Source organism: Schistocerca cancellata, chromosome 1 (genome assembly GCF_023864275.1).
Source record: "Schistocerca cancellata isolate TAMUIC-IGC-003103 chromosome 1, iqSchCanc2.1, whole genome shotgun sequence".
Taxonomy (NCBI): domain Eukaryota; kingdom Metazoa; phylum Arthropoda; class Insecta; order Orthoptera; family Acrididae; genus Schistocerca; species Schistocerca cancellata.
Window position 1 is genome coordinate 232,933,694 of NC_064626.1, and position 27,330 is coordinate 232,961,023.

Consider the following 27,330-nt stretch of genomic DNA (forward strand, 5'->3'; position numbering starts at 1 on the left):
CCTTAAACTGGTTGGCTGATTTGGAAGAGGGGACCAAACAGCGAGTTCATCGGTCACTAAACTGGTTGAAACAACAATGACACTGTATAAATCTTCACTCTTCTTCTCGATACGTTGGTGATATCAGTTTTAGCAGAAAGATGTTGCCATGGATACAACCAAATATAGAAAGAGTTACCGTACGGTGTCTTCGAAACAGTTCTTCTGTTTCCATTCCTCCAAACCCAAGAGACAGTTCACTCCATCCCACCTCTGTGGCGGCGTTCTTTCTCTTGATCCTTTGATCTTATAATTACTAAGTTTGATGCGTCTCCAATAACTTTGACCCTTAACCTATTTTCCACAGGTTGGTGGCTCGATTTCCAACGAAGTGTCTTGAATCAATTTCTTCTGGAGAAACCCTCAATTACCGAAATAGTAAGTTAAGAGCACTATGTAAAAAGCAATAATTGTTACTACAGCGCAACCAATTTCGCGTTTAAACTGTGGAATTCATGCCAGGTCCTCGCTGTTGTCAAATAAAACACAGAAAAGACGACAATATACAATTTTAAAAACAGCGAGACCACACGCAGTACAGTAGGAGCTGATTTTGAGCAGCTGTCAAATATTTCCTGAAGCTAGCTTAGGACGGAATAAAAGGTGTGTCCCGTACCTTGGCTTCCAAATTATCTCAAACGGCTCCCAACACGACGAAGGGTATCGAAATATGGTTTCAAAACAGGATTAAATTAAATATACTAGTGCCTTTATCTTCAACTATTTCCAAAAAATTCATTTCCAAACTCCCGCGGATTCTAACGTTGTACACAACCTCGCACCACCAAAGACGTTTATCATTTCATGCAGAACAATAAAACAACTCGGACTTCGGGCGCGCGAGAGAGACCTTAATCTGTAACAGTAAATTTACTATTATAGGACAGGAAAGTCTTTTAAACCTGGACAAAATACGAAAATTTAATTGACTATAGCGTCTACACCTTTTATTAGTTTGACTGACAAAGAGAGTAGCATTCCTTGTATGTTGGCTGACCTGGGACTGTAGTTTATGCGCTATCTAGACCTTTCACCGCGGAGCTGTACGTAAACAGTAGGAAAATTTTGACAAAAGAACCAAAATATTTCTTTCGATCGTCTAGTGCTGTGTAAATACATAAAGCCCATCCCATAATGGTATGATTTTAGGAAATATAATCGTAAGAAACAGTATACATTAGTTTATATTTTGTAGGTTAGTGTAAATTACTGAATCATGTGCTATTATTAAAGGGTGAAGATTGCGGACGGAAAAATATTGACAACTGCCATTGATAGTTCGGTGTAGCTTTTTGCTGCACCCTTACTTATTTATCATGTTCTTACAAACTTTTTTGTGTAAAAGATAAAATTTTTCGCCGTGTTTCTGCAGTAGAAAATATTTCTATTTCAGGATGTATTTTTAATGATCAGGAGAAAAAAGCTCACAATTTTTACAGATGCAAAGGATACAACGTCAGTTCACGAACTTAAGAAAATAATTGAAGGTAAGTTACAGATCTAATCATCTTGTACATGTTACTTGTCTCGATTACTGTAAACTTGGATTAGACGCTCCCTGATAACAAGCCACTCAAACGTTGTTGACTGATTTGTGTTATACCTCTATTTATAAAAGGCAAAAGGAAGAAACTACCGTATATCGTGCAGGAATCATAAAATCAAGGAGAAAGAACTAAAGATCAGCATTGAACATCTTCCTTTTCTGTAGGAAAAGACAAAAAAATTTTTATGGGGATGTGTGTTTTAAATCTTTCCATTGGAGATGTTGATTTTCATATTTGCATGTAATTTAATAGCTGTGATGTTTAATATGGAATGCGTAGCAGGGTAACAACTACATTACTCACTCTGTAATTTTTTTGACAATATTATGAAAAGGAGTTTTTTTGCTACACTGAACATATATTCCAGAGTAATAATAAAATCTGTCTACTGTATTTGCAATAGTTTATTTTATTAGCTATTGTACATTTTAAAGCAGAGCTTTATCTTATAGTCGTAAACTGACTATCGAAAGATCTGTATTTGTGAGCCAGTTCGATACAAATATATATCTGATACTGATGGTATAGCCAACCATTTGATAATGTCATATCTAACAAACAAACAAAAAAATGCAGAAAGTTGTACTTAATAATTCTGCAAATATAGTCTGGAAATATAATTCTGACTTGTCAGAAATCACGTATGGGGTTTCCTGAAGTCTCAATCTTAGGCTCACTGTTGTTGCTCTTATATGTAAATGATCTTCCGTCTAATATACAACTAACAGAATTAGTTTTTTGTGGCATATGGCACTAGGATTGAGAATAATCTAAACGTATATACAGAAACAGAAGAAATGGAAAACTAGATCTTAAAATTATCATTGACTGGTTTTCCACAAATGGTCTCACCCTCAATTTTAAAAAGTCACAATATATTCAGTTCTGCACATCTAGGGGCACTACATAAATGATAAGTGTAAATTGTGATGAGGAAATTATGAATAGGGTGGAGATTTCAAAATTCTAAGAGTCTTAGCAACCAAGTAGTGCGTGAGTATTTAAGTGTCAAGATGCTGAGAGCACATCTCGCCTTTTTTTAGACTTTGGCTGTTCAGGTTGATCCATTTCTGACTACATTTCCATCAGTTGCCCCTTAGCTCCTTTTGTCCATATTTCCCTTCAGTCTATGTCAGTGAATGAATGAGATCTTTTAAAATCCAAAGTTTTGTTGAAACAAACTAGTTTCAAATTAGATCTGAATGACAGCATAAACCTGTTGCCACCATAGATAGAGGATAATGAGTATATAATAAAAAAAACGTTGTGGGTCAGTGTGACATATCAAAGAAAGATATCCTGGCAGCCCGGAATGAGTGCCTCACATTTATGAACAGTATCCAAAATTCTGCCATATTCTTCTCACTACCTTAAATCGCTTTGGTGGTCATGAGGCGGATGCTGTTGCCCATAAGTTCCTAAATCTTTCAGAGATCAGGCCAGTAAAGGAAATCCTTGATGGGATCGTGATCCCATCAGTCAGTTCCGGAGGATGGTCACTGGGCTTGGGATAAGAGCACTTATAAAGAAATTTATCAAACATGCTGCTTACATTGTCTTCCATGCCAATGTCAGCCTTGAAAAGAGGTTTTTCTGACCATCCCAGCCAAAAATTTTCACATAGTACTTCATACTGTTCACAGTACAGTCAGTGTTGCTGAAGGTGTCTGATCTGTAACCTTCACTAAGCAGTTAATACACAGCTTCCAGAAACATGTGGTAGTTACAGTGAAAAAGTAGCAGAGAAAAGTGCAGCTTAGAAATCCTCATTAGCAAGTGATAAAAGGATGAAAGAGAGTTGAGGAAAGCTAATGGACCTACAAAAAAAACAGATCCCATGAAAAACGTTGACAGAGATTTCTCAGATCGAAGTAGTAGTTCTATCACAAAAAACTATGCGCTTGTGACTCCAATTAATGTTCTTGTATGTGTTCTTATCAAATTCGTCCTTCCATAATTGTTTTGTAAAAATGTATTTGAATTTTATCCTGTAGTCTCTGTGGATCTTTTTGTGAAAATTGTATTTTTTACTGAAGTAGATGATGCTTCATTTTAAGCATTTTTGCAAATTTTGTCACAAAATCAATCAAAATAGATAAGGAAAAAACCCACAATATGATCCCGGAAAAAAAAAGTCCAGGGAAACCAGGAAAACACAGGGAATTTTTAGAGTGTCCCAGGGCATCCTGGAATGACACCAAAGTGGCTCACCTATCTTGGACTGTGGGTTGTTTTCACTGACTCAAAATGGAGGTACACACGGTGTGTTTGTGTTGTAGCTATGGTAATTGCTATTAATTTGCAGGTCCCCAAGATTATCTCTTGTCATTAACTCTCATTTATATATGTGTAGTACTATAATGTAAGCACACACAACTTTTTTAACTCATTAAACTTTGGTTACACAATAAATCATTTAAATCTAAAGGTCATAAATTCAACTGAATACATAGGAATTACAATTATGAGTTACTTAAATTGGAAAGAACATATAAAAAATATTGTGCGGAAGGCAAACCAAAGACTGCATTTCATTGGCAGAACACTTAGGAGATGCAACAGATCTACTAAAGAGACTGCCTACTCTATGCTTGTCTGTCCTCTTTTGGAGCACTGCTGCATGGTGTGGGATCCATACCAGATAGGATTAACAGAGTACATTGAAAAAGTCGAGAAAGTTCAAAGAAGAGCAACATGTTTTGTATTATCGAGAAATAGGGAAGGGAATGTTATGGAAACAATACAGGATTTGGGATGGACATCATTAAGGCAAAGCTGTTTCTTGTTGTGACGGGATCTTCTCATGAAGTTTCAGTCACCCACTTTCTCCTCCAATTGCAAAAACATTTTGTTGATGCCGACCTATGTAGGGAAAAATGATTATCATCATATCATCATAAAATAAGGGAAATCAGAGCTTGCACGGAAAGATATAGGTGTTTGTTTTTTCCGTGCACTGTTCGATATTGGAATAATAGAGAATTATTGTGAAGGTGGTTCAATGAATCCTCTGCCATGCACTTAAGTGTGATTTGCAGAGTATCCATGTGGATATAGAAATAGGGACTTGCAGTGATCCCTTGTAAAGTTGTGGGACACGATTTGAATGGCACTTTTCTGTGTTTAATTTGAGTATTAGTTTTATCCCAGAAAGCTATTCCATAATGAGTATAGTCATCTCATAGATATTACAAAACTAATTTTAAGTAGCACAGTGCTGTAGACCACAGGGATTTGCATATTAAGGAGATCTCCTCCATCTAACAAATAAAAATAAATGTTTTGCTGCATGTCATCCCATGTGGAATCAATGGCAAAGAAATAACTAATTGACAATGGAGGCACTTGACGCAACATGCTGTCCTATTTGCATGCCATTGTTGGAGTGTTGTGGCAGAGATTAAGTCTGAGTAAACTGGGGGTGGCATATTTCCATGTAGTAGTTGTGTAGTACATATATACTTCTGACCTGCCATTATATACAGCTTATTACCTTCATGTATGATTTCCTTTCCCAGTTAAGAGAACTGAACAGCACATAGTCCCTTTTACATATCAGTCATGAACTCACCATGAACTTGCACTAGATTCCTTGTCAGATCAATTTCAAGGTTTGGAAAGCTTTCTGTTCCTGAGCAATCCTTTGAGATGATGGACAGGTTGCTCTTGCCTATGCAGTAACTGTTTCATTGCTCTCATTAGTCAGGTAGCAAAATGTCTTCATCTGGGAAAACCCTAAGTTATTTTTATTAGCTAATCAGGACATACTGTTCTCTGCTAGGGAAATGCCTAACAAGTGAGCTTCTCTTCTAAAAAGGAATTTTGTTTTTATTTTTGAATTCTGAAGAACGTGTAAACTACTACCTTGGGGCATAATAACGTCAGATCACAAACTGTGGACCTTGGGTGTGGGGTGGATGCATACTTCACTGATACAGGTAAACCATAGATGTAACCATGTCAGAAGAGTATCTATGGAGAGAACAGACTAACATAGTGGTTCCTGAAGGGGTGCAGCCTTCTCAGTAGTTGCAGGGACAAATGTCTGGAAGATTCCCAGGGCCTTGTAACACCAGCCAAAACTGCCTCGCTGTGTTGGTACTGCGAACAGCTGACAGCAAGGGGAAACTGTAACTATTATATATTTCCTGAGAACATATAGCTCTACTGTATGGTTTAATGATAGCATTCTCATGGGTAGAAGATTCTGGACATGAAATACTTCTGCCATTTGGATCTCTAAGCAGGGACTACTTGAGAGGATGTCAACAAGAAAAACAAAACGGGCATTCTGTGAGCTGGAGCATGGAATTGTGCATCCCTTAATGGTGGTGATAAAAGAGAATTTAAAAAGGGAAATGGGTAAGTTGAAGTTGAATATAGTGGAAATTGTGAAGAGCAGTAGTAGGAACTACTAGATATCTAGTCAAGTGAGTGCAGAAATGTCGCCATGAAATCTAATAGTGGTAATGCAAGAGTAAGTGTAACATTGACGAAGAAAATATGAATGTAGGTAATACTATGAACACTGTAGTGACTGCATTATTGTAGCCAAGCTAAATACAAAGTCAACATCCACCACAGAGTTAAAAAGTTCGATAGTCCACTAACTTTGCAGATAGTGAAGAGTTAGAAGAAAGGAATTACTCAAATAGTTAAGAGAGATGCAAATTTAATTATGATGATGGACTGGAATTTGATAGTACAACAAATAAAAATAATAGAACAACTTGAATTGTTGAAATGGAATGAAAGCGGAAGCTATCTGTTAGAATTGTGCAGTGAGCACCATGTAAGCATTGCTAATACTTGTTTTAAAAGTCATGAAGGATTATTTTATTTGCGGGAGAGACCTCAAGACATCAGGTTTAAGGTAGTATTATGAAAAGGATAGTTGCTATTCACATTATAACAGAGGTACTGAGTTGCAGATAGGCACAACAAAAAGACTGTCAGAAAGACCTTGTTGGCCGAAAGCTACTTTCTGACAGTTTTTTTTTTTTTTTTTTTTTTGCCTATCTGCGACTCAGCATCTCCACAATATGGTGAGTATCACATTCCATTCCAGATATTCAAGGTTTAAGATAGACTGCATAACAATAAGGCAGATGTATTGAAACCAGATTTTAAACTGCTAAACATTTTCTTGGGCAGTGTGGAGTGACTACAATTTCTTGGTTATGAGCAGCAGATTAAAACTGTAGAAACTGCAGAAAGGTAGGGAATAGGAGCTAGAAGAAACTAAAAGAACCAGAAGTTTTTGAGAGTTGCAAAGGGGCTGTTGTTGTTGTTGTGGTCTTCAGTCCTGAGACTGGTTTGATGCAGCTCTCCATGCTACTCTATCCTGTGCAAGCTTCTTCATCTCCCAGTACCTACTGCAACCTACATCCTTCTGAATCTGCTTAGTGTATTGATCTCTTGGTCTCCCTCTACGATTTTTACCCTCCACACTGCCCTCCAATGCTAAATTTGTGATCCCTCGATGCCTCAGAACATGTCCTACCAACCGATCCCTTCTTCTAGTCAAGTTGTGCCACAAACTTCTCTTCTCCCCAATCCTATTCAATACCTCCTCATTAGTTACCTGATCTACCCACCTTATCTTCAGCATTCTTCTGTAGCACCACATTTCGAAAGCTTCTATTCTCTTCTTGTCCAAACTAGTTATCGTCCATGTCTCACTTCCATACATGGCTACACTCCATACAAATACTTTCAGAAACGACTTCCTGACACCTAAATCTATATTCGATGTTAACAAATTTCTCTTCTTGAGAAACGCTTTCCTTGCCATTGCCAGTCTACATTTTATATCCTCTCTACTTCGACCATCATCGGTTATTTTACTCCCTAAATAGCAAAACTCCTTTACTACTTTAAGTGTCTCATTTCCTAATCTAATTCCCTCAGCATCACCCGACTTAATTTGACTACATTCCATTATCCTCGTTTTGCTTTTGTTGATGTTCATCTTATATCCTCCTTTCAAGACACTGTCCATTCCGTTCAACTGCTCTTCCAAGTCCTTTGCTGACTCTGACAGAATTACAATGTCATCAGCGAACCTCAAAGTTTTTACTTCTTCTCCATGAATTTTAATACCTAATCCGAATTTTTCTTTTGTTTCCTTTACTGCTTGCTCAATATACAGATTGAATAACATCGGGGAGAGGCTACAACCCTGTCTCACTCCTTTCCCAATCACTGCTTCCCTTTCATGCCCCTCGACTCTTATAACTGCCATCTGGTTTCTGTACAAATTGTAAATAGCCTTTCGCTCCCTGTATTTTACCCCTGCCACCTTCAGAATTTGAAAGAGAGTATTCCAGTCAACATTGTCAAAAGCTTTCTCTAAGTCTACAAATGCTAGAAACGTAGGTTTGCCTTTTCTTAATCTTTCTTCCAAGATAAGTCGTAAGGTCAGTATTGCCTCACGTGTTCCAACATTTCTACGGAATCCAAACTGATCTTCCCCGAGGTCGGCTTCTACCAGTTTTTCCATTCGTCTGTAAAGAATTCGCGTTAGTATTTTGCAGCTGTGACTTATTAAACTGATAGTTCGGTAACTTTCACATCTGTCAACACCTGCTTTCTTTGGGATTGGAATTATTATATTCTTCTTAAAGTCTGAGGGTATTTCGCCTGTCTCATACATCGTGCTCACCAGATGGTAGAGTTTTGTCATGACTGGCTCTCCTGAGGCCATCAGTAGTTCTAATGGAATGTTGTCTACTCCCGGGGCCTTGTTTTGACTCAGGTCTTTCAGTGCTCTGTCAAACTCTTCACGCAGTATCTTATCTCCCATTTCATCTTCATCTACATCCTCTTCCATTTCCATAATATTGTCCTCAAGTACATCACCCTTGTATAAATCCTCAAAGGGGCTTTTGGGCAGAAATTTACTGAAATGGTAAAACAACACAATAGAAGATGAATGGGTAAGTTTGTGAGGTGAAATAATAAAGTGACATGAGGATCAAATAGGCAAAAACCCAATGTATGGCAGGAATCCTGGACAAGATACAAGATATTGAATTAAATAAAGAAACCTCAAAAAATTAAGTGCAAAATGGCAAAGCAGGAATGACTAGAGAACAAATCCATAGATGTAGAAGTGTAAATTAGACTTTTGGGGAGAAAAAAAACAAAAAAAAAAAAAACTTTATGAATATCACCAGCTCGTATGACGAGCTAGCAAATAATAAAAGAGAGAAGGCTTAAAAGTGGAAGGAATACATAAGGGACCTATACAAGAGAAACGAAACATGAAAACAATATCATGGAAACGGAAAATTAAATAGTTGACAAGGAAATCAGAGATACAAGACTGCAAAAAGAATTTGAAGAACACTGAAAGCTTGCCTAATTAAAAACAGGGCCACTGGAGTAGATGACAGTCACACAGAAATATTGCAATCCTTGAAGAACAAGCCCTGAAAAAATTTTTCCATTTGTTATGCAAGATGGGTGAGACAGACGAAATACCCTCTGTCTTCAAGGAGAATGCTTTTATGTATGCCATTTGCTCCTAGCAAGACAGCTTGATACGTACATAGATGTGATTTAGTTTGTGTAAATTGTCAAATCATGTGCAAGATGTAACAATGAAAACAATCAATTTTTGGCAAAATAATTGGATTGGATGTATAAAAAATCTACTCGCCGAGCGGTGGCAGAACACACACATAAAAGAGGGTTGTAATCAGGCAAGCTTTCAGAGCCAGTGGCTCCTTCTTCAGGCAGAATCTCCACAATATTCTTGACAGACTCTACACTCCTTTTGCACCCATTTCCCTACCCTATGGCTCCTACCGCCGTGATCACCGCTGCAAGACTTGCCCTATGCATCCTCCAACAACACCTATAGCAGCCCTGTGACTGGCAAAACATATACTATCAAAGGGAGAGCCACCTGTGAGACAACATGTCATATACCAGCTGTTACGTGAACACTGTTTTGCCTTTTGCATCGGCATGACTACCACCAAATTATCAATTAGGGTGAATGGGCATGGGCAGATGATGTATACTCACCACATATGCCATCTGGATTCTTCCCCCAGACAACAGCTTCTTAGAACTCCACAGGTGGGAACTAGCACTCCATCATTTCCTTGGTTCTCGCCACCCACCTGGCCTTAATTTACATTAATTTCTTCTCTCTCATAATTTCTTCACAGTAACTACCCTTTTCTTCACTCTTTCATTGTCTTACCTGTCTATTTTTCACCATCCCCTCCCACCTCTGTTGCATACAAAGCACGTAGCTTTTCACTCTTATTAACTCATGCATAATGTTTAAGCAGTAATCTCTGTTTTGCATATTGCCCTGCCTTCTAGCATTAAGCTCTCAGGTTTTCAAATCTCGTCCGATGCAGTCCCCAACAATCAGTCTTCCCTTCTCATCCCGTACGGCAAGTCTCCCCTTACTTGCAGTTCTGGGTGACTTTCCTGAAATCCACCCCTTTTCCTTGACCTATCCAGGCCTTTTGCTTCACCTGTCTTCCTTCCCCTTCCGTGATCTGAACTGTTCAAGGCAGGGTTCAACATCAGGTTTGCTGTTGCCCTAAACCTGCATTTTATCATGCTGTTTTGGTGAGGGACCTACTTTCCTTCACACATAATGTCATTTGGAAATATCACTTTCCAGCCAAATCCCAAAACCATTCCGACAGCAAATCTGACATCTAACCCTGCTTTGAACAGTTCAGAGCATGATCCCAACTTTGTCCACCACCACTACTTCAAAATCATCCCTTATTAGCCTTCCAAGAATTTCTCACATCCAGCATTGCTTCACAACCCTTCCTCATGGTCTGTACCACATGACTCTAACCTGTCCTCTGCATAACTCCAGGCTCTACATTCTCTAAAAGCTGATGACTCCATCTTTATTCTCCCAGCAGACAAAGGATCTACTGCTGTAGTACATGACTGAAAGGAGTATGCTGGTGAAGGTCTACACCAGCTGTCTGACATCTCTACATACAGCTTCTGCCATCAAGATCCCATCCCTCTGATTCAAACTGACCTGCAGTCCCTCCTTATGGCCCCTCACAAGGACTAACTCCTCGATCCCTAGAATTCTCTCCCCACCCAAAGAATGCACCTCCACCTTTTACCTTCTTCCTAAGATCCACAAACCCAACCATCCTGACCATGCTGTAGTTGCTGGCTTCAAAGCACCCACCGAACGTATATCTGCCTTAATTGATCAGCGCCTGCAACCTGTAGTACGAAGACCTCCCTTCTATAACAAAGATACCAACCATACCCTAAATCACCTGAAATCCGTGCTCGTCCCAATCCACCACACTCCTTGCTTGTCACCATTGATGCCATCTTGCTCTGTACCAACATCCCCCACATACATAGCCTGTCTGCTGCTGAACATTTCCTCATCAGCACCCACCTAATTACAAACCTATGACATACTTACTACTCACCTTAATCAACTTTATATATACTATTTCACCTTTGAGGGGCAGACATACAAACAGGTCAGGGGTACGGCATGGGAACCAAGATGGTTCCTTCCTATGCCAACCTCTTCATAGGTCACTTGGAGGGGGCTTTCCTGGGCTTCATAAGTCTTCAACCCCTGGACTCGAGGTGAGACTGACCTGTTAAGATTCCTGGATTCTCTGAATAACTTCTCCCAATTAAATTTCACATGGTCCTATTCCAAATCCCATGCCACTTTCCTTGATGTTGATCTTGTCCTCACTGAAGGCCAGCTACATACTTCCATCCAAATTAAACCTACCAACGAACAACAGTACTTACGTTTTGACACTTGCCATCCTTTCTATGTCAAACGTTCCCTCCCATACAGCCTTGAAATTTGAAGCAAACATGTTTGTTTGGATGCAAATGCTTTACTGCAATACACCACAATTCTCAGCTCAGCCTTCATTTCACATAATTACCCCACCAGCCTAGTTCAAAAGCAGATTTCCTAGGCCATCACATCTAATCCTGATACTGCTGATCCCTCCAATAAACAGCTTCGGAGCACACCAATGGTGACGCAGTATTATCCTGATCTGGAATCTATTAATCAGCTACTTTGACAGGGCCATGACTTCATAAAATCTTACCCTGAAATGAGATCCATTCTGTCTGAAATCTTGCCCACCATACCTAGAATAGCTTTTCATCGCCCTCCCAATCTCAACAATATTCTTGTAAGACCCTAGGCTCCTTTTGCACCCACCTGTCTACCTTATAGCTCCTACCCATGTGACCATCCCTGCTGTAAGACTTGCCCTATGCATCCTCCTACAACACCTATAGCAGCCCTGTGACTGGCAAAACATATACTATCAAAGGGAGAGCCACCTGTGAGACGACACGTCATGTACCATGTAAACATGGTTTGGTCTTTTACGTCGGCATCACTACCACCAAATTATCAGTTAGGATGAATGGGCATAGGAAGAGGGTATATGCTGGCAACACACAATATCCTGTTGCAGAACATGCTCTATAATGTGACAGTCTTGACCTTGGTGCCTTTTTCACCACACACACAATCTGGATTCTTACCCCAGACAACAGTTTCTCTGAACTTCACAGGTGGGAACTAGCACTACATCATGTCTTTGGTTCTTGCCACCCACTTGGCCTTAATTTGTGTTAATTTCTTCTGTCTCATCATTTCTTCCCAGTAACTACTCTGGTCTTCAGTTCGTTTTAGTTTTCTGCATCTTTCATTGTCTTACCCGTCAATTTTTCACCACCGCCCTCCCACCTTTGTTGCATACAAAGCACTTAGTTTTTCACTCTTAGTAACTCATGCAAGACGTTTGAGCAGTAATCTCTGTCTTGCATATTACCCTGCCTTCCACCATTAGGCTCTCAGGTTTTCAAATCTCGTCCGATGCAGTCCCCAACAATCAGGCTTTCCTTCTCTTCCTGTGCAGTAGGTCTCCCCTGACCTGCAGTTCTGGGGGACTTTCCCAAGATCTACCCCTTTTCCTAGACCTCTCCAGTCATTTTCCTTCACCCCTCATCCTTCTCCTTCACCCCTTCTGCCTGAAGAAGGAGCCATTGGCTCCAAAAGGTTGCCTAATTACAACACTCATTAATGTGTGTGTTCTGCCACTGCTTTGTGAGCAGATCTTTCTTGTGCAAGATGTACACTTTTGGACATGTCATGGCATTATGCTCCTATGAAGAAGGTATTGACATGACACCTGCTAAAGCAGTACTAAACTTCTGAAGATGTCAGATTAATTTATCAAAAATTGTAAAGTAAAATAAAAATATTTTTGTTACTGATGACTGAATTTTATTCTGAAATATGTACTACAGTTGCTTGAAATGACAGCTATGAATAAAATAAGTATGTAAGAATTCAAATTCCAGAAAAGATAGGTCTGAAAGATATGAGTACTTCTGAACCAACACTTTAATAAGTCATGATTCCAAAGTACTGACACAATTTATGTGCAGAAGAATGGAAAAACTTATGTAAATCAACCTCAGGGAAGATCAATTTGGACTTCAAAGAAATTTAGAAACACACGAGGCAGTATTAACCCTACAACTTATCCTCAAAGGGAGATTGAAGAAAGTCAATTCTATGTTTACAGTAATAGAAGATTTAGAGAAAGCTTTTGATAGTGTTGACTGGACTCCATTCTTTGAAATTATACATGTAGCATGGATAAAATGTTGGAAATAAAAGCTTGTCTAAACTCATACAGCAATCAGACTGCAGTTAGAAGTGTTGGATGACATGAAAAGTAAGCAATAATTGAGAAGAGACTAAAAAAGTGTTTTAGCCTATACTTGAGGTTACCAATCTGTACATTCAGCAAACTTTGTAGAAAACCAAAGAGAAATCTGGCATGGGCAGGCATCCATTGTCTCCTCCACCTCCCACTGATATCGCTCTTTCTGTGGTTCGTGCCCATGGACGTGTGCTAGCGACATCTCTACTGTTAGTGTGCCTGCCCCCCCCCCCCCCCCCTCCCTGCCAGCCCCCCAAAGTCTGCTCATTGTGGGATATTGCCTTGCATTTTTTAATCTTCTTCATACTGAGCTAAGCAAATAACATAGTATACCTAGAGGGGCACCAGAGTACCCCAAAGCAAAATATAATCATGTACAATGACACAGTAATAGAAGAAGAATAGTCTTCTACTATAACAATGTAATGACAAAAAAAATCGTTCAAGTGTGTTGGTAACTAATCATGTTAATTATTAATTTTTTCTTTCTTTTTGCCAAATGTGTATCTATTGGTAATTACAGATATTTGAGTTCGAATCAACACAATTTTTGCATGATTTCTCTGTTTTCATGACTGCATGTTCACTCTGCACAAAAGAATAACCCTCACCACATGTTGTTTTACACTTCTGGTCTTATTTCCTAGGACACAGTTTACAATGCCCAACACTGGCAGTCTCTTGTAGAAGTTCCATTGAACTTTATTGCTGTGTCTCTGGGCTCATCTTCACCAAACAATAATTCCTTCATTATTGTTCATGTGTTTGTGAGCATTCCATTCTGCTTCTGCATTCTTTGCCCCAGATGAGGATTTAGAAGTTCTGTCCTAGGTCTAACAAACATTTTCTCTTTCAGTTCTGTGTAAGAGCCTTCCAGTCGGGATTTTTTGTCATCCATATAACGTACGTGCTTATGACTGCTGTATCAGCTGTGTTCAAGAATAGCAAAAATGGTCATCACTTGCTATTCCTATTACATGTATACTCATTTACCATTTAGTTCAGTGCATCAACAGAACCGTTGGTGTTGTATTGTAGTGTAGAATAATATCGGGTCTGAACTGTTCCTTTTCTGTGCCTCAGTTGTCATCATAATGTTCAGAACTCGGAGGATTACTGCCTTGTTCTTTTGGTACATATGATACTATGGTTAGATTTTCTTTTAGTGCAAACATAGATGAAAATGTGGTTTTAGTGGTATTGGTCAAAGTTCAGATGGGATTTTGAGGTTCTTTTTTCTAAGAGCACCAGTCAGAGTTAGCCCTTTTTTCAAAAGCTCCTATGCAAATGAAACATCCATAAAAAAGCTGTCAGTTGTAATACCATATCCACATCCTAAAGGAGATGCAAGGTCCATTACAACTCTAGCACCTTGATTCTTTTCCATAGATCATTCTTTTGCTGTGTATACCTACAGGTTGAAAGCATATGAAGATTCAACATTGTAAAGGGCCAAATTTTTTTATGTGATATCTAACTGATTTGAACTTCACGTAAACCCTAAATGGGCATTTCCACAAAAAAGCTACCAATTGGTCGTCCTCTATCAAATGACTGCTTGAATAATAGTGTACACAGCATTCATGTCCAGAAGTTGTAGATATTTCTCTAAATGCAGAAAATTTGTCCATTTGTCTCTGTTTCTCTCCAGTAATCATGCCATCGAATCTGATGTAAAAGAAGTTCAGAAAATCTTTTTATCGAAAATTAAAGTATTAATATTTTTCTTTGGTACATGGTGTCCATGGACCATAACACAAAAAGTGGTTCTCTTTTTAGCTTTCAGTGTGCCATTGTCACAAGAAGCGCTATGAAACTGAACTGTTCTGTAGTATTTATTGGGAACAATTTATGTTTGGATGAAGGGTGAGTTACATTCTGTAAACTCTCTGATCTTTGGTTTGTGCATTTAACAACTTTGTTCACTATTTTAGGCGTAAAGCACAATGAGTGTCTCCATAGTTAAAGACACACTTCTGGAAATCATTGTGAAATGCTGAATTTAGACAAAACTCCTGTTTCTAACAACTGCTTGGTAGTTTGTACATTGATCATCATATCATTCAGTTTGTGCTGGTAGGTAAAGCTGTCTCTGGCATTTGAAGCTCCATAATTTGTACAATGTGCATTTATATTTGCTTGTTTTCTTCACACACAGAATACCTAGTGGGACACAACAGGACCCCAGTCAACATTTTAATTATTATTTATTATATAGATAAATATATTCAAAAAAATTCAACATTGCTAATGTTTAGTGGGGACAGTTAAACATCATCACAAACTATTTGAAACAGCTAACAGCTACGAATAATAAAATAGTTACGTTGGGGCCTTGCAGTACCCCGCTTGGTATGCAGAAGGTTAATCAGACAAAGCATGGCTTCCGAGGTCATAGTAAAGATGTAGCCATTATCATGATAAAGCACCAGTTCCCTTTCTAGTATCTCAGTAGGTTATTTAGTGATACAGTCCCAGAAATTAAGCGACTCTGTCAGAACCTTAGTTAGGTCGTAATCCATTCTCTGTTATTCTGATGGACAATATTCAGCAACTGTCAACTTGTTAGGGGCCCGTGATGTTCTTGGCAGCAGTGTTCAGCAGTACATGCCTTCTAACCTGTATATATCATGCCACATTGGCAGGATATCCGATAAGACTCCAGGTTTCCGTAGTCCAAAGTTGTCCTTGAAACTATCAGGCAGTGACCGTGTTTTGACTAGTGAGTAGTAGACTGTCTTCACTTTGTGTTTCTGGAGAATTCATTCGATCCTTCCGGATAAATGCAGCACAAAATGGAACAAACTTAACGACCACATCCTGCTTAGATTCTTTTTTTTCTCCCTCCAGTTGTACAGTCAGTGAAGGTTGTAAACGTCTGTGCATTTGCCACTCCTTGAGTCATTCTTCTGGAACACCAACCTCAGAAGTTCAAGTTCTGGGTTGAGACTCGTATTGTCGGAGAGAATGCAATCCCTACGTACCAATGGTTTGAGCGCCCCATCCTTCTGCCTTGGGTGGTTGTAACTGTGTACATATACGTATAGGCTGCTATGCATCTTCTTACAGTAAATTCTGTGGTCCAGCATGCTGTCTGCTCTTCTCTTTACTAGGACATCCAGAGAGGGGAGCACATCATCCATTTCAACTTCCACGGTAAATTTGCTGTTCTTATGTATGGAATTGAGGCATATGAGGAAATCATTCACCTTGTCTCTTCCATGTGGCTATAATATGAATGTGTCATCAACATAATGGAAAAAAAACAGGTAGGTTTCCATTGGGCTGATTCCAGGGCTTCCTCCTCAAAAAATTCCATATATATGTTCGCAACAACTGGTGAACCTTTTCAGGTATGTCTTGGCATCCACATACTTAGTCTTATACCCACATGGAAGTGTCAAGCTGAATACAGTAATTTCCAGATACATTATGAATTCCATACACCAAACCTCCATTTTACTATGGAAGTTGAGGACGACGACATGCTCCCCTTCCTGGATGTGCCTGTGGAGGGAAGAGTTGACAGCACTGTGGGATACAGCTTGTACTGTAAGAAGATGCACATTGACCTGTACTTGCACGCACCCAGCTGCCACCACCCAGCACAGAGGTATGAGGTGCTGAAAACATTGCATCCTCTCTGACAATGAGTCAGCCAAGGACTTGAACTTCCAAGAATGGTCTTCCAGAAGAATGACTAGATGGAGTGGCAAATTCGGAGAACTCTACATTCTACACTGACTGTGCAGCTAGCAGAAACAGAACTGCAGGAGGATGTGACTATTGTATTTATTCTCCAGAAACATTAAGTGAAGACAGTCTTCTGCCCTCCAGGGAATACACACACACTGGTAATGTCAAGGACAACCTTGGACTGTGGTAATCTGGGGGTCTTGTCAGATACCCTACTAATGTTGTTTGACATACATAGGTCAGATCATTGTAGAGTACATCAACAGCACAGCAGACTGCAACAGCCTAACAAGTAAACAGTCACAGAACATTGCCATTGGAATTACACAGAATGGATTGCAACCATACAAAGGTTCTGACAAAAACATCTAACTTCTGGAATTGTCATTAAGGAATCTATTGAGATTAAAGTATGGGAACCTCTGATCAATCATGATAGTGGCTACATCCTTAGTAAGGCCTGCGGACCTGGATTTGGTTTGATTTAGAAGCAGAAGAAGGGGAGATGCTACAACAAATCAACTTCAATGGCAGACACAGCAACAGAACAGCAGCATGGAGGGGGGAAGAGGAGCGCTGCTTCAGCTCCTAAGCAGTCAGTTCATCAACGCACCTGGCAATATGTTCACTTGTTCCATATTGTGCTCATTGGCCACTGATATTTGGCCATTCACCCATGTACTGTTTAGTCTTTAAAACTTTGGTGTTTGCAGGTGGCATTGTAATTCTGTTAAACACAGCAAATTACTTGGGAGATCAGTTGTCTCGAAAAGAGGTTATAATATGAACATAAATGAAAGTAAAACAAAGGTAACGGATTGTAGTCACATTAAATCAGACAATGCTGAGGATATGTTAAGAAATAAGTCATCAAAAGTAGTGAATAGTAGCAAAATAACTGATGATGAGCAAAGTAGAGATGATATAAATAAGGCTGAAAATAGCAAGAAAAACATTTCTGAACAAGCAAAAATTCTCAACATTTAATATAAATGGTTAGGAAATTTTTCTGAAGGTATTTGTTTGAAGTACGCCTTGTATAGATTTGAAATGTGGATGATAAACAATATAGTCAAAAGGGACATAGAAGCTTTTGAAACATGATGGTACAGAAAAATGCTGAAGGTTATGTGGACATATCAGAAAGCTAAAGAAAAGGTTCTGAATCAAATTGATGATATTAAGTGTCTGGCACTATTTGACTTAATGGAGAAATTGCCTGATAGGAGGTGTTGAGAAATCTTCCGCCTGGTAATGGAGAGAAGTATGGTGGTTAAAATTGTAGAGGGAGCTCATGGCTTGACTGCAGTAACCAGGTTCTTCTGGATGAAGGTTGCAGTGGTTTCATGGAGATGAAGGGTCTTGCACAGGATAGACTAGTTTGGAGAGCTGCATCAAATGAGGCTTCAGACTTGAAAGAAAACAAAATCCTATGGCAGCAAATTTCTGACAGTAGAATTGACAGTCAGATAGTTAAGTATGATATTAGATACAACACATACAAATTTCCAATAACTGCTGTTGTGCACTCTCTAAAGAACACAACAATTGTCTGCCATTACTGTGGACAGAAGGTTTCATGTAGGTGTTATGCACAAATGAAGCTCACCCACAAGGGACCCTTTCCCTTATCACAGACTGTCTCGCCAATTGACAGAGACCCAAAGGGAAGCATTTGGTGGAGGGAAACTACATAGGATATGTAGCAGACAGCATTTCCAACCACTCAGTTCTACTTAGCTAGCGCTAGTAAGGGAAATCCAAAGAGGGCCCTGATTGCAAAACAGTTTACGAAGTCAACCCTGTTCTAGTCTGAGTTTCTGCTGTGTTTCTCATTTTGTCCTCCCCCTCTTCACCCTCTCAATAATTCTGATGTGTTCTCATATACTCCAAGTGAGGTACCTTGTTTCAGTCTAGGTCTTTCGGTATTCTGTTAAATTCTTCTCACAATGTCACTTCTGCCTCTTCATCTTCTCCCATTTCGTCTTCCATTTCCACGATATTGTCATGAAATTTGTTTCCTTTGTATAGTCCTTGTTTATGTACTCTCATCTTTCAGCCTTCCCTTATTTTCTTAGTGTTAGCTTGCTATTTGAGCTCTCAATATTCATATAACTGCTTCTCTTTTCTCCAAAGATTTCTCTAATTTTCCTGTAGGTTAAAATGCCACCCTTAAATGTGTGAAAGGAGGGAAGCATTTTAATTACCACTGATGCTGACTGAGAATAAAATATACAGTTTCTGTAGTTCTATCTATAAATGGAAGTGGTATTAGTGAATTCTCAATCATACCATTGGGGCAACTTAATATTTTGGGTCTCTGCTATTCACAAATGCGAAGATGAGTGAAAACTAGAAAATCTCAATCACAGTTAATAAAAGTTCACGTAATAGCTTAGCTGCTTCATATGACGAGACATTCAACTTTGATATCCTCGGAGCTTCATGAATTCCTATTACATATACTTAGCTTCAACCTATTGTTTGCTCTTTTCAAATTCTCTGGACATAGCATTCCGAGATTGAATCCATGTTGTTGTTGTTGTTGTTCCCAATGAGAACATTCTCCTGAGGAGTCCTAGCCCAGAGATCATATTTCTTTCCCCCCCCCCCCCCCCCCCCCTCTCTCTAGAATATTTTACGTATGGGGATACCATTGTCGTTAGATTGCACACTAGAGTTGCATGTCCTCAAAAAATATAATGACTGTCATTTCCCGTTGCTTTTGGCCATTGGCAGTATTAACATAGCAAGCTCTTCTGCAGACTGGTTCGCAGTAGAGCTTCTGTGAAGTGTGGATGGTAGGAGACGAGGTACTGGCAGAATTGAAGCTTTGAGGGTGGGTCATGAGTCGTGCTTGAGTAGCTCAGATGGTAGAGCACTTGCCCGCGAAAGGCAAAGATCCCAAGTTTGAGTCTCGGTCCAGCACACAGTTTTAATCTGCCAGGAAGTTTCATATCAGTGCACACACTGCTGCAGAGTGAAAAATCTCATTCTGGAATTTTTCGGGTGTTTAGACCTGGAATGTGTTGCAGCAAAGTTTGTTCCAAAATTGTTGAATTTTGACCAAAAACATCACATAGACATTGCTCAGGGATTGCCAAGTGAAGTTGACAATGATCCAGAACTTCTAAAGAAGGTTATAACAGTGGCAAAATGTGGGTGTATGGGAATGGTGTCAAAACTAAGGCCCAATCATCCCAATGGAAACTGCCTGAAAAGCCAATACTAAATAAAATTGGACAAGTTCAATCACATGTGAAGGTTTGTCACAGGTTCTTTTTTTTTTTTTTTTCGATACAGCAGTATGAGTTCCTGCGTAATTGTGCCAAAACCACTCACGGAAATTGGATCATAATAATGCTCCTGCTCACCCTTCAATGCATGGTCGTGATTTTTTGGCAAAAAACAAAATCGTTTTGTTGCTTCAACCAGCGTGTTCACGGGACATGGCCCCCTGCGACTTGTTTCTATTCCCGAGGTTGAAGAAAACCATGAAAATATGTCGTTTTACCACCATTGATGAAATAAAAACAGAATCAGTGAAGGAGCTAAACACCATAAAGAAAAGTGAGTTCCAGAAGTGCTTCCAAGATTGGAAAAAGTGCTGTGTTATATCTGAGAGGGATTACTTCAAGGAAAACAAAAAAATCATGTTACTCTTTATCACTCCTCGTAATTAGTCCAGTCAATCATATATTGTTATCTGTTTGCAATTTCTCCCTAATTTATAGTAACAAATTGTAATATTGCTCTACCATGAAAAACTTGATTTTATAGTAATCAAATGTTTAAAAAGTTGTGTTAATGTATAAGATCTCTTCAAGGTTAACATTTAATTGACATAGAGAAGAACTGTTGAAAGTAGTATGTACCTTTGAGCAGAAAAAAGAGAAAGACATGTCTTAAGAAACAATCTTGATCATGTTGAGCACCACAGGTGATTGACATTAATATTAATGAGTAATGAAAACCACCTCAGCTCATTATTACACATTTATTGTTGTACAACCAATTTCACTCTTAGTTTCTCAGCAGAGTGTTTGTGATTATCATCTTCGGATTTTGTCTTTAACATTGTATATTACAACCAGACCATCTATAATAATAAAGAACAACCCCCTTCAGTCACAAATTGTGATTTTTATTAAAGTGTACGATGCATTCCAAGCAATGGGGACTTATCTTCAGGTGCTTTGTTAAAGCACCTGAAGATGAGCCCTCAGGGCTCAAAATTCATTGTGCATTTTACTAAAATCACAATTTGTGGCCTAAGGCAGTTGTTATTCATTATTATGAAAGCAATATAGTCATGGAAGAAACACTACAAACAATGGATAAAATTATGATGATTTGTATCAAGATTTTTGGCACATCTCAGCAACCTGAAGGTATTGTAAGAGCAAAGTTAGTCATAATGAAATAGATTTGCAGTTATACAGCTGAGGTGATTTTCATTCATATTACCTCTATTAAGTTTTCCAGACATATGGTAAAAATGAAATAGATCATAACAAAATAAATGTGTAATAATACAGCTGAGGTGAGTTTCAGTAGTCATAAAATTACATCTTTTTAAGTTTTCCAAATTTACAGCTCCTCCACATAAAACATATATTACCACAGTTTTGCAATATGATGTGACACATTTTACATAATTAAAGTGGTATAGGTCCCACTGCAATAATTTTCGTGCTCCTTCATCTCGGTTCCTTTATATCGCTTTCTCATACTATTTTGAAATACTGTGCATTATTGTTACATACACACACACACACACACACACACACACACACACACACACAATTAAGGTAATGCTGTGTGTGAGTAATAGATATGTTTGGTGGAGGAGAGGAGAGTCCTGGTGTGTCCACCTGATCCTCACCCTTTCGTGTCTGGATCATCATGGTGAATCCTATATTTACCACCCATGGTAGGACAGCTTAAAAACTGATTTCAGTTGTCCTTACATATGATAATTTTCATTTCAGTGTGATGCCAAAGTAGCGAAGTTCTTGTAGTGAAGTTCTTGTAGTGGATGATGGACTTGAACATGCCAACCACATGTTTCACTTAGACATCAGTTCATTTCCCTCATAACTTCAAAGGTTGAATATGCATCCTCAGAGTGATACTGTGCCATTACTCAACCTACATAAACTTCTTGTTCACACTTACACTATTTTTTCTCTATAACCTTTGCACTATGAGTTATGTCTGTGTGCATCCCCAAAGAGTAAAATCTACTCTGTGCACCAATCTATCACTTCCTACTACAGTCCTGTGACAAGGTACCTTTCACCCTACTAAGGATACAGATACCTTTAAGAATACTTTATTTTCCTATTATTTCCATTGCAAAGACTATGAAATTCTTTTGGACAAGGCAATCAACCAGGTGTTCACCAGATGGTAACTGCCAAAGTGTGACATGTATAAGTGTCGCCCAGTTACAGAACTTGCAGGTCATCAGAAAATTATGAATTTAACATCTGTTTTGCAGTCTGAACCATTTCCCTCCAACCCTATATCTGACTTATCTGAACACCACAGATGAGAACTGTTTCTTCAACAGATCGTGTGGTGGGGGGGGGGGGGGGGGGGGAGGGGGGGGTGCTGCTGTCATATCTCCGGACATAAATGCCACTGATTCCTGCCTTGCTTCTGCTCCCTTTCTACCCTTCTACCCCAGAATTGCCTCCCTTCCATATGGTTTCTTTTCCATTTTTATTTCTCCCCATTATTAGCTTTGAACATCATAAACATGTCACTAATAGAGGCAGTACAATGGTTGAAACACCATGCTCAGGTTTGAGAGTACCAGGTTTCAGATTCCTGGCTAAGTAGCATGTTTGGGTCATCTTTGTCACTCCAGGCCAGTGCTGGGATAGTTCACTAGATAGATGATAACCTCTTTCTTCCTCTGATCTCCATCTCTGTTCGTAATGACCTCTGCATCAATAAGTTGGTAAACTCTTAGTTTCCCTCCATCCTTTTCTCAAATTTTATGTACAGTAGAGCGTCGATTATCCGAAGTAATTGGGGGAGATGGGTGTTCGGAAAACTGGTTTGTTCGGATAATCGAATTGTACATGTTTATTTGCCAAAAAGAAGTACTGTACAGTAAATTCATTCATAAAAACAGCCATCTCTTTTAGTATTACAAAGTAACATACAAAGGCAACTTCAGCAGGACTATATAGTATGTGGCACAGTTTATTAAGCAAAAATATATACATATTACATACGCATTGTACATACAAAATTAACGTTTAAAAAATCCTTTATTTTGGTCTGTCTAAGCAAGCCTACACGCTTACGAGCAGCTAAGTCAAGTTCACTTCTTCACGCAGCAGCACACAAGTGGTCGTAACAGAGAACAGAAGGTGACTGCACCGTGAGAAGCTCTTCTTGGGGGCGCGCTCCTTCAAACTGCGAGGAGCGGCACGCCTCAACTCTAAGCTGGCGCAGCTGTTGCTGTGAGCAGCTTTGATACTGCCGCTACTTCTACTGCCAGTGCCAGGCCGACAGAAGTGTGCCGATTGTTGAAACACAGCGACTGGCGGCTTGGCTGGTCAGCAGCACCCTGTGAAGGCCCCATTAGAAGCAATGTTCCGCCAGCGGTGGCCCAGTGCAGCGGCTACTGTGGGAAACTTGGTTTGGGAGTGAGGGGGATGATGGACGGTAGGGTGGGAGAGTAACAGGTGCGAGCGAGTACACAGTTTGGTTAAGCGGTCGTTCGGTTGACCGATGTTTGGATAATCGACGCTCTACTGTATTCTAATTTTATTTACCATTTTTTCTTTGCCTTTCATAAGTAACGTTCTCTTTCTCCTCGATACCTCCTTCTGCCCCCCCCCCCCCCCCCCTCTCTCTCTCTCTCTCTGATTTCTGCTGGTTGTATTCTTTACATTTACCATTCCTCTCCCTTAGTGCAAAATTAACCAAACATTCAGCATTCATTCATCTCTAGAAACTGCTCCTATATTTTGAACCCTCCTCCCCCCGAAAGCTTAAGTAAAACCTTTTTTATGTGTGTGTTCTCCTGCCACTGCTGTTTTTTTATCTATACAATTACTGTATATTGACAATTTAACATTGTATGACACACCAGGAGCCTGACCTTCCCTACCCTTGTATGTAATGCTCTTGCATACTGTGCCATCCAAGTCTGACTCACAACTTGCTGTCGCAACTTGCATTCTGCCAAGTAGCTGTTTCTTGCTTTCCAAACTTCCAGGAACCTAGAACTCGTGTGAGAAAGGATGTTGTAAAGAAAGAGTTAAACACTACCTTGAGTGTATTAGGAATAAATGTTTCACTATGCACAGACTGAGATGGTGCAGTGGTAAGAGACTGAACTCACATTTCGGTGGGTCCACCAAGTCGTTAACCTTTTCTTCCCACCAGTCACATAATTTTGTTATTTATAACCAGACAGGTGTTAATACTGAAGTTAGGAGGAGCTCTATCATCCATCAACGGTTTGTGAAAATTTAAGGTCTGATCACATTGAAACAATGCCTTATCTGCGAACAGCACAGTTTTACTAAATAAGGGTTTACACCAAACTGAATAAACCATTTGCATTAATGCAGGAAAATCATCTGCTAATAGTGCTTGCATGTGTTAAACAGTAAAGGTATGTACTGTAACACTGTTATGTAACATTAACCAGGCAGCTGTGTCGTCAACTGCATGAAAAATTGTCTTTTCCAGTTGCCATTGCCCTCACCATTCTAGGTCCCCACAAGTCACAGGTTGCAGCCTTAAATATCCCATTACATAAGACAACTATTTATTACTTCAAACATCTTTCCATTGGGGCACCTTACTCTAGAAAACTCTTCCAGTATAAACACAGAGTGGCAAGGAAGTTACCATATGCTGATGTTTTCATTAAATGGATGTCTTTGGACTCTGGCTATGTGTACACTTTGGTTGCACTCACTGGAAGCAACATTGAGGATGAACAGTAGCAGTTAGTTTCATTGAGGATGAACACTAGCTAACAGTTTTGTGCTCATCTATCTTGTAACGAGTGCTTAAACAGCTGATGGTAGATGTTAGAAAGGAAGTGAGTCTCATGTCAACACGAACAGTGATGCAAGTTGTGTGTCGATGTTACCTCTGGTGAAATGGAACACAAAACAATGGCTGGAACCAGAGAATTACAACATCATGTGCTATAAAGATTTGTAGAAAATTAGTTTTGACACGGAAATAAAGCATTTTTCAGCCCATTTCTATATAACATATAGTTGCTTCATGTCCATATGTTAATCTGTAAATAGCCCACATGTGACCCCTGAGTGGTGCTAAGCAAGAAGCAGCATTGGTTGGTAGACAGCCCTCATGTTCTAGCACAACACATCACTGTGGCTCCTATCATCAACAATAGTTCTTTAAGAACGAAAGATGTAGATTTTTGGACCAAATACTAGAATTTTACAGGTTAACCTATAGAGTATTAGCAGATCTAAATCCCAATATTTATCAAAACTTTACCTGAAAAATAATGTTGATACGATCACTATCCAATAAACTCATGCAAATGATAACCCTCTCCAGCCAAGGGATAAAATACCAGTATATGACCCCCTTGGTGCCACATATCACCCAACCTATGGGGTCATCACATGTGTGCACAATACAACAGAGAAAACTTTCTTAATCTCAATTGGAATATCTAACAGTATCCACAAACGTGTTATAAAAATTGCAGATTTACATATGGTAAACATATACAAACCTCCATCAGTTCAATGGCCATCTCAAGCCCTTCACGCACACACCTCAGCTAGGTGTTTACACGTTTACTTCAACAGCCACCATGAGCAATGGAAGTATAAATCCAATGACTGCAGTGAGAAGCCTTAATTTCATAGTTAGAACAACACAATGTTTACCTAATTTATGATACCAAGGACTGATCAACCTGTAGATCAGCTACATGGAGGCAAGAGTACAATCCTGATGTATATTTTATATTTTCAAACAACCACCTCCAGCCATTAACAATCACATGGACAGTTCTGCCTTGACATTCCACTCCATCAGCACTGCCCAGTAATACTGGAAGCAGGCATGCAAATGTCATTGGTAAATGTCATTCCCCACGCACGCTGGAATTTTCAGAAAGCAGACTGGTCTTACGTCTCTAAAACCTTGATGAGCTCTTGAGATGGGTTCCTCCCTTGAGCAATAACTATGGAAGATTTGTGGGTTCCATATAAATTAACCAAGGAAGTTTGTTCTTGGAGAATACTGGAAGGGGTACATCACTGAATCGTCTGAGTGCAATAAGGAACTGTAGGAGGAATTCCTCTCAACTGGAAAGAAAAAGTAGCAGATGTACTGCTGCATAGTCTTGACACTACACATTGCCAGAAATGGCTGGATGTTGTTGAAAACCTTGACTCCAAATAATAAAGCAGGGAAGCTTGGTCTCTGTTTTGTAACTTGGGAGGTGGAAACTTAGTAACATGCAACAACCACCTCTTAAAACCAAATACAGTTGGAAGTGGGTTTATAGGTAACTTTTTTTTTTATAATTTTCTTGAATAACTTAAAAACTGCAGCTTCTAGTGAATATGTTGTTCAGTGCAAAACTAAACTGCATTAAATTAGTACATAGAAGATCCTATTCGTTTTTCCTCTAGGACTCATAATTTCCATGTTCAGGGAAGGGAGAAATCACAGGTTATTAGAAATATTACTCTAACAGTATAAAATCAGTGTTTGTTTTTAAATTAAGTAGGTTAAAAACACGTGTATACCACTTCCAAGTGCAGTAAAGGCACATAAAGGGGTGAATTGTGTTCTGGGTGTGCTAAACAAAACATTGGTAGTGGGAGATGTGTGGGCTAGAAGAATGAGGGAAGATAGGTCACTAGAGTGTGGTCATGCACTTCCCTCCATAGGTCGCAAACTGAAATTTGAACAGGTGATTCCCCAGTCTGTGTACCCCACTGTATCACAAGAAGCAACTAGAGAATGTTTCACAAAGTTATATGAGCCCTCCATAATGCACCAATCGCTGGTGACAAAGTGCACAGATATGCCTGGGTTGCATTTATTTTGCGCAAAATATGTTAACACTACGTGGAATGTAGGTATGAGCTACTAATGACACCAACACAGGTAAGCATATGGACAGAATCTCTCTAAATATCTGCACACTGTTCTACACTATTAGAGAAGAAATGGTTTCCTAGTCATCCTGTACAGCAACTATAGTGTTCCTCTGGGAAAGGCAACTTCCCCCACCACAAGCTCTGCTAGCTTTTTAGTTTACAGACAGACTACAC

At 39.3% G+C, this 27,330-nt stretch overlaps 1 protein-coding gene across 2 annotated transcripts in view; it reads left to right on the forward strand.

Moving 5' to 3' along the window:
* The first annotated feature begins 870 nt into the window (after positions 1-870).
* The window catches only part of LOC126169914 (elongin-B), a 40,784-nt gene continuing 14,324 nt past the window's right edge, over positions 871-27,330 (forward strand). Inside the window, exons 1-2 of one of the 2 annotated variants that reach the window (XM_049920682.1) lie at positions 871-1,199; positions 1,433-1,526. In XM_049920682.1, the coding sequence (XP_049776639.1) occupies positions 1,179-1,199; positions 1,433-1,526 (115 nt within the window). In that variant the 5' untranslated portion in view covers positions 871-1,178. The remainder of the gene's footprint in view (positions 1,200-1,432; positions 1,527-27,330) is intronic. The other variant, XM_049920683.1, reaches the window with a different exon arrangement.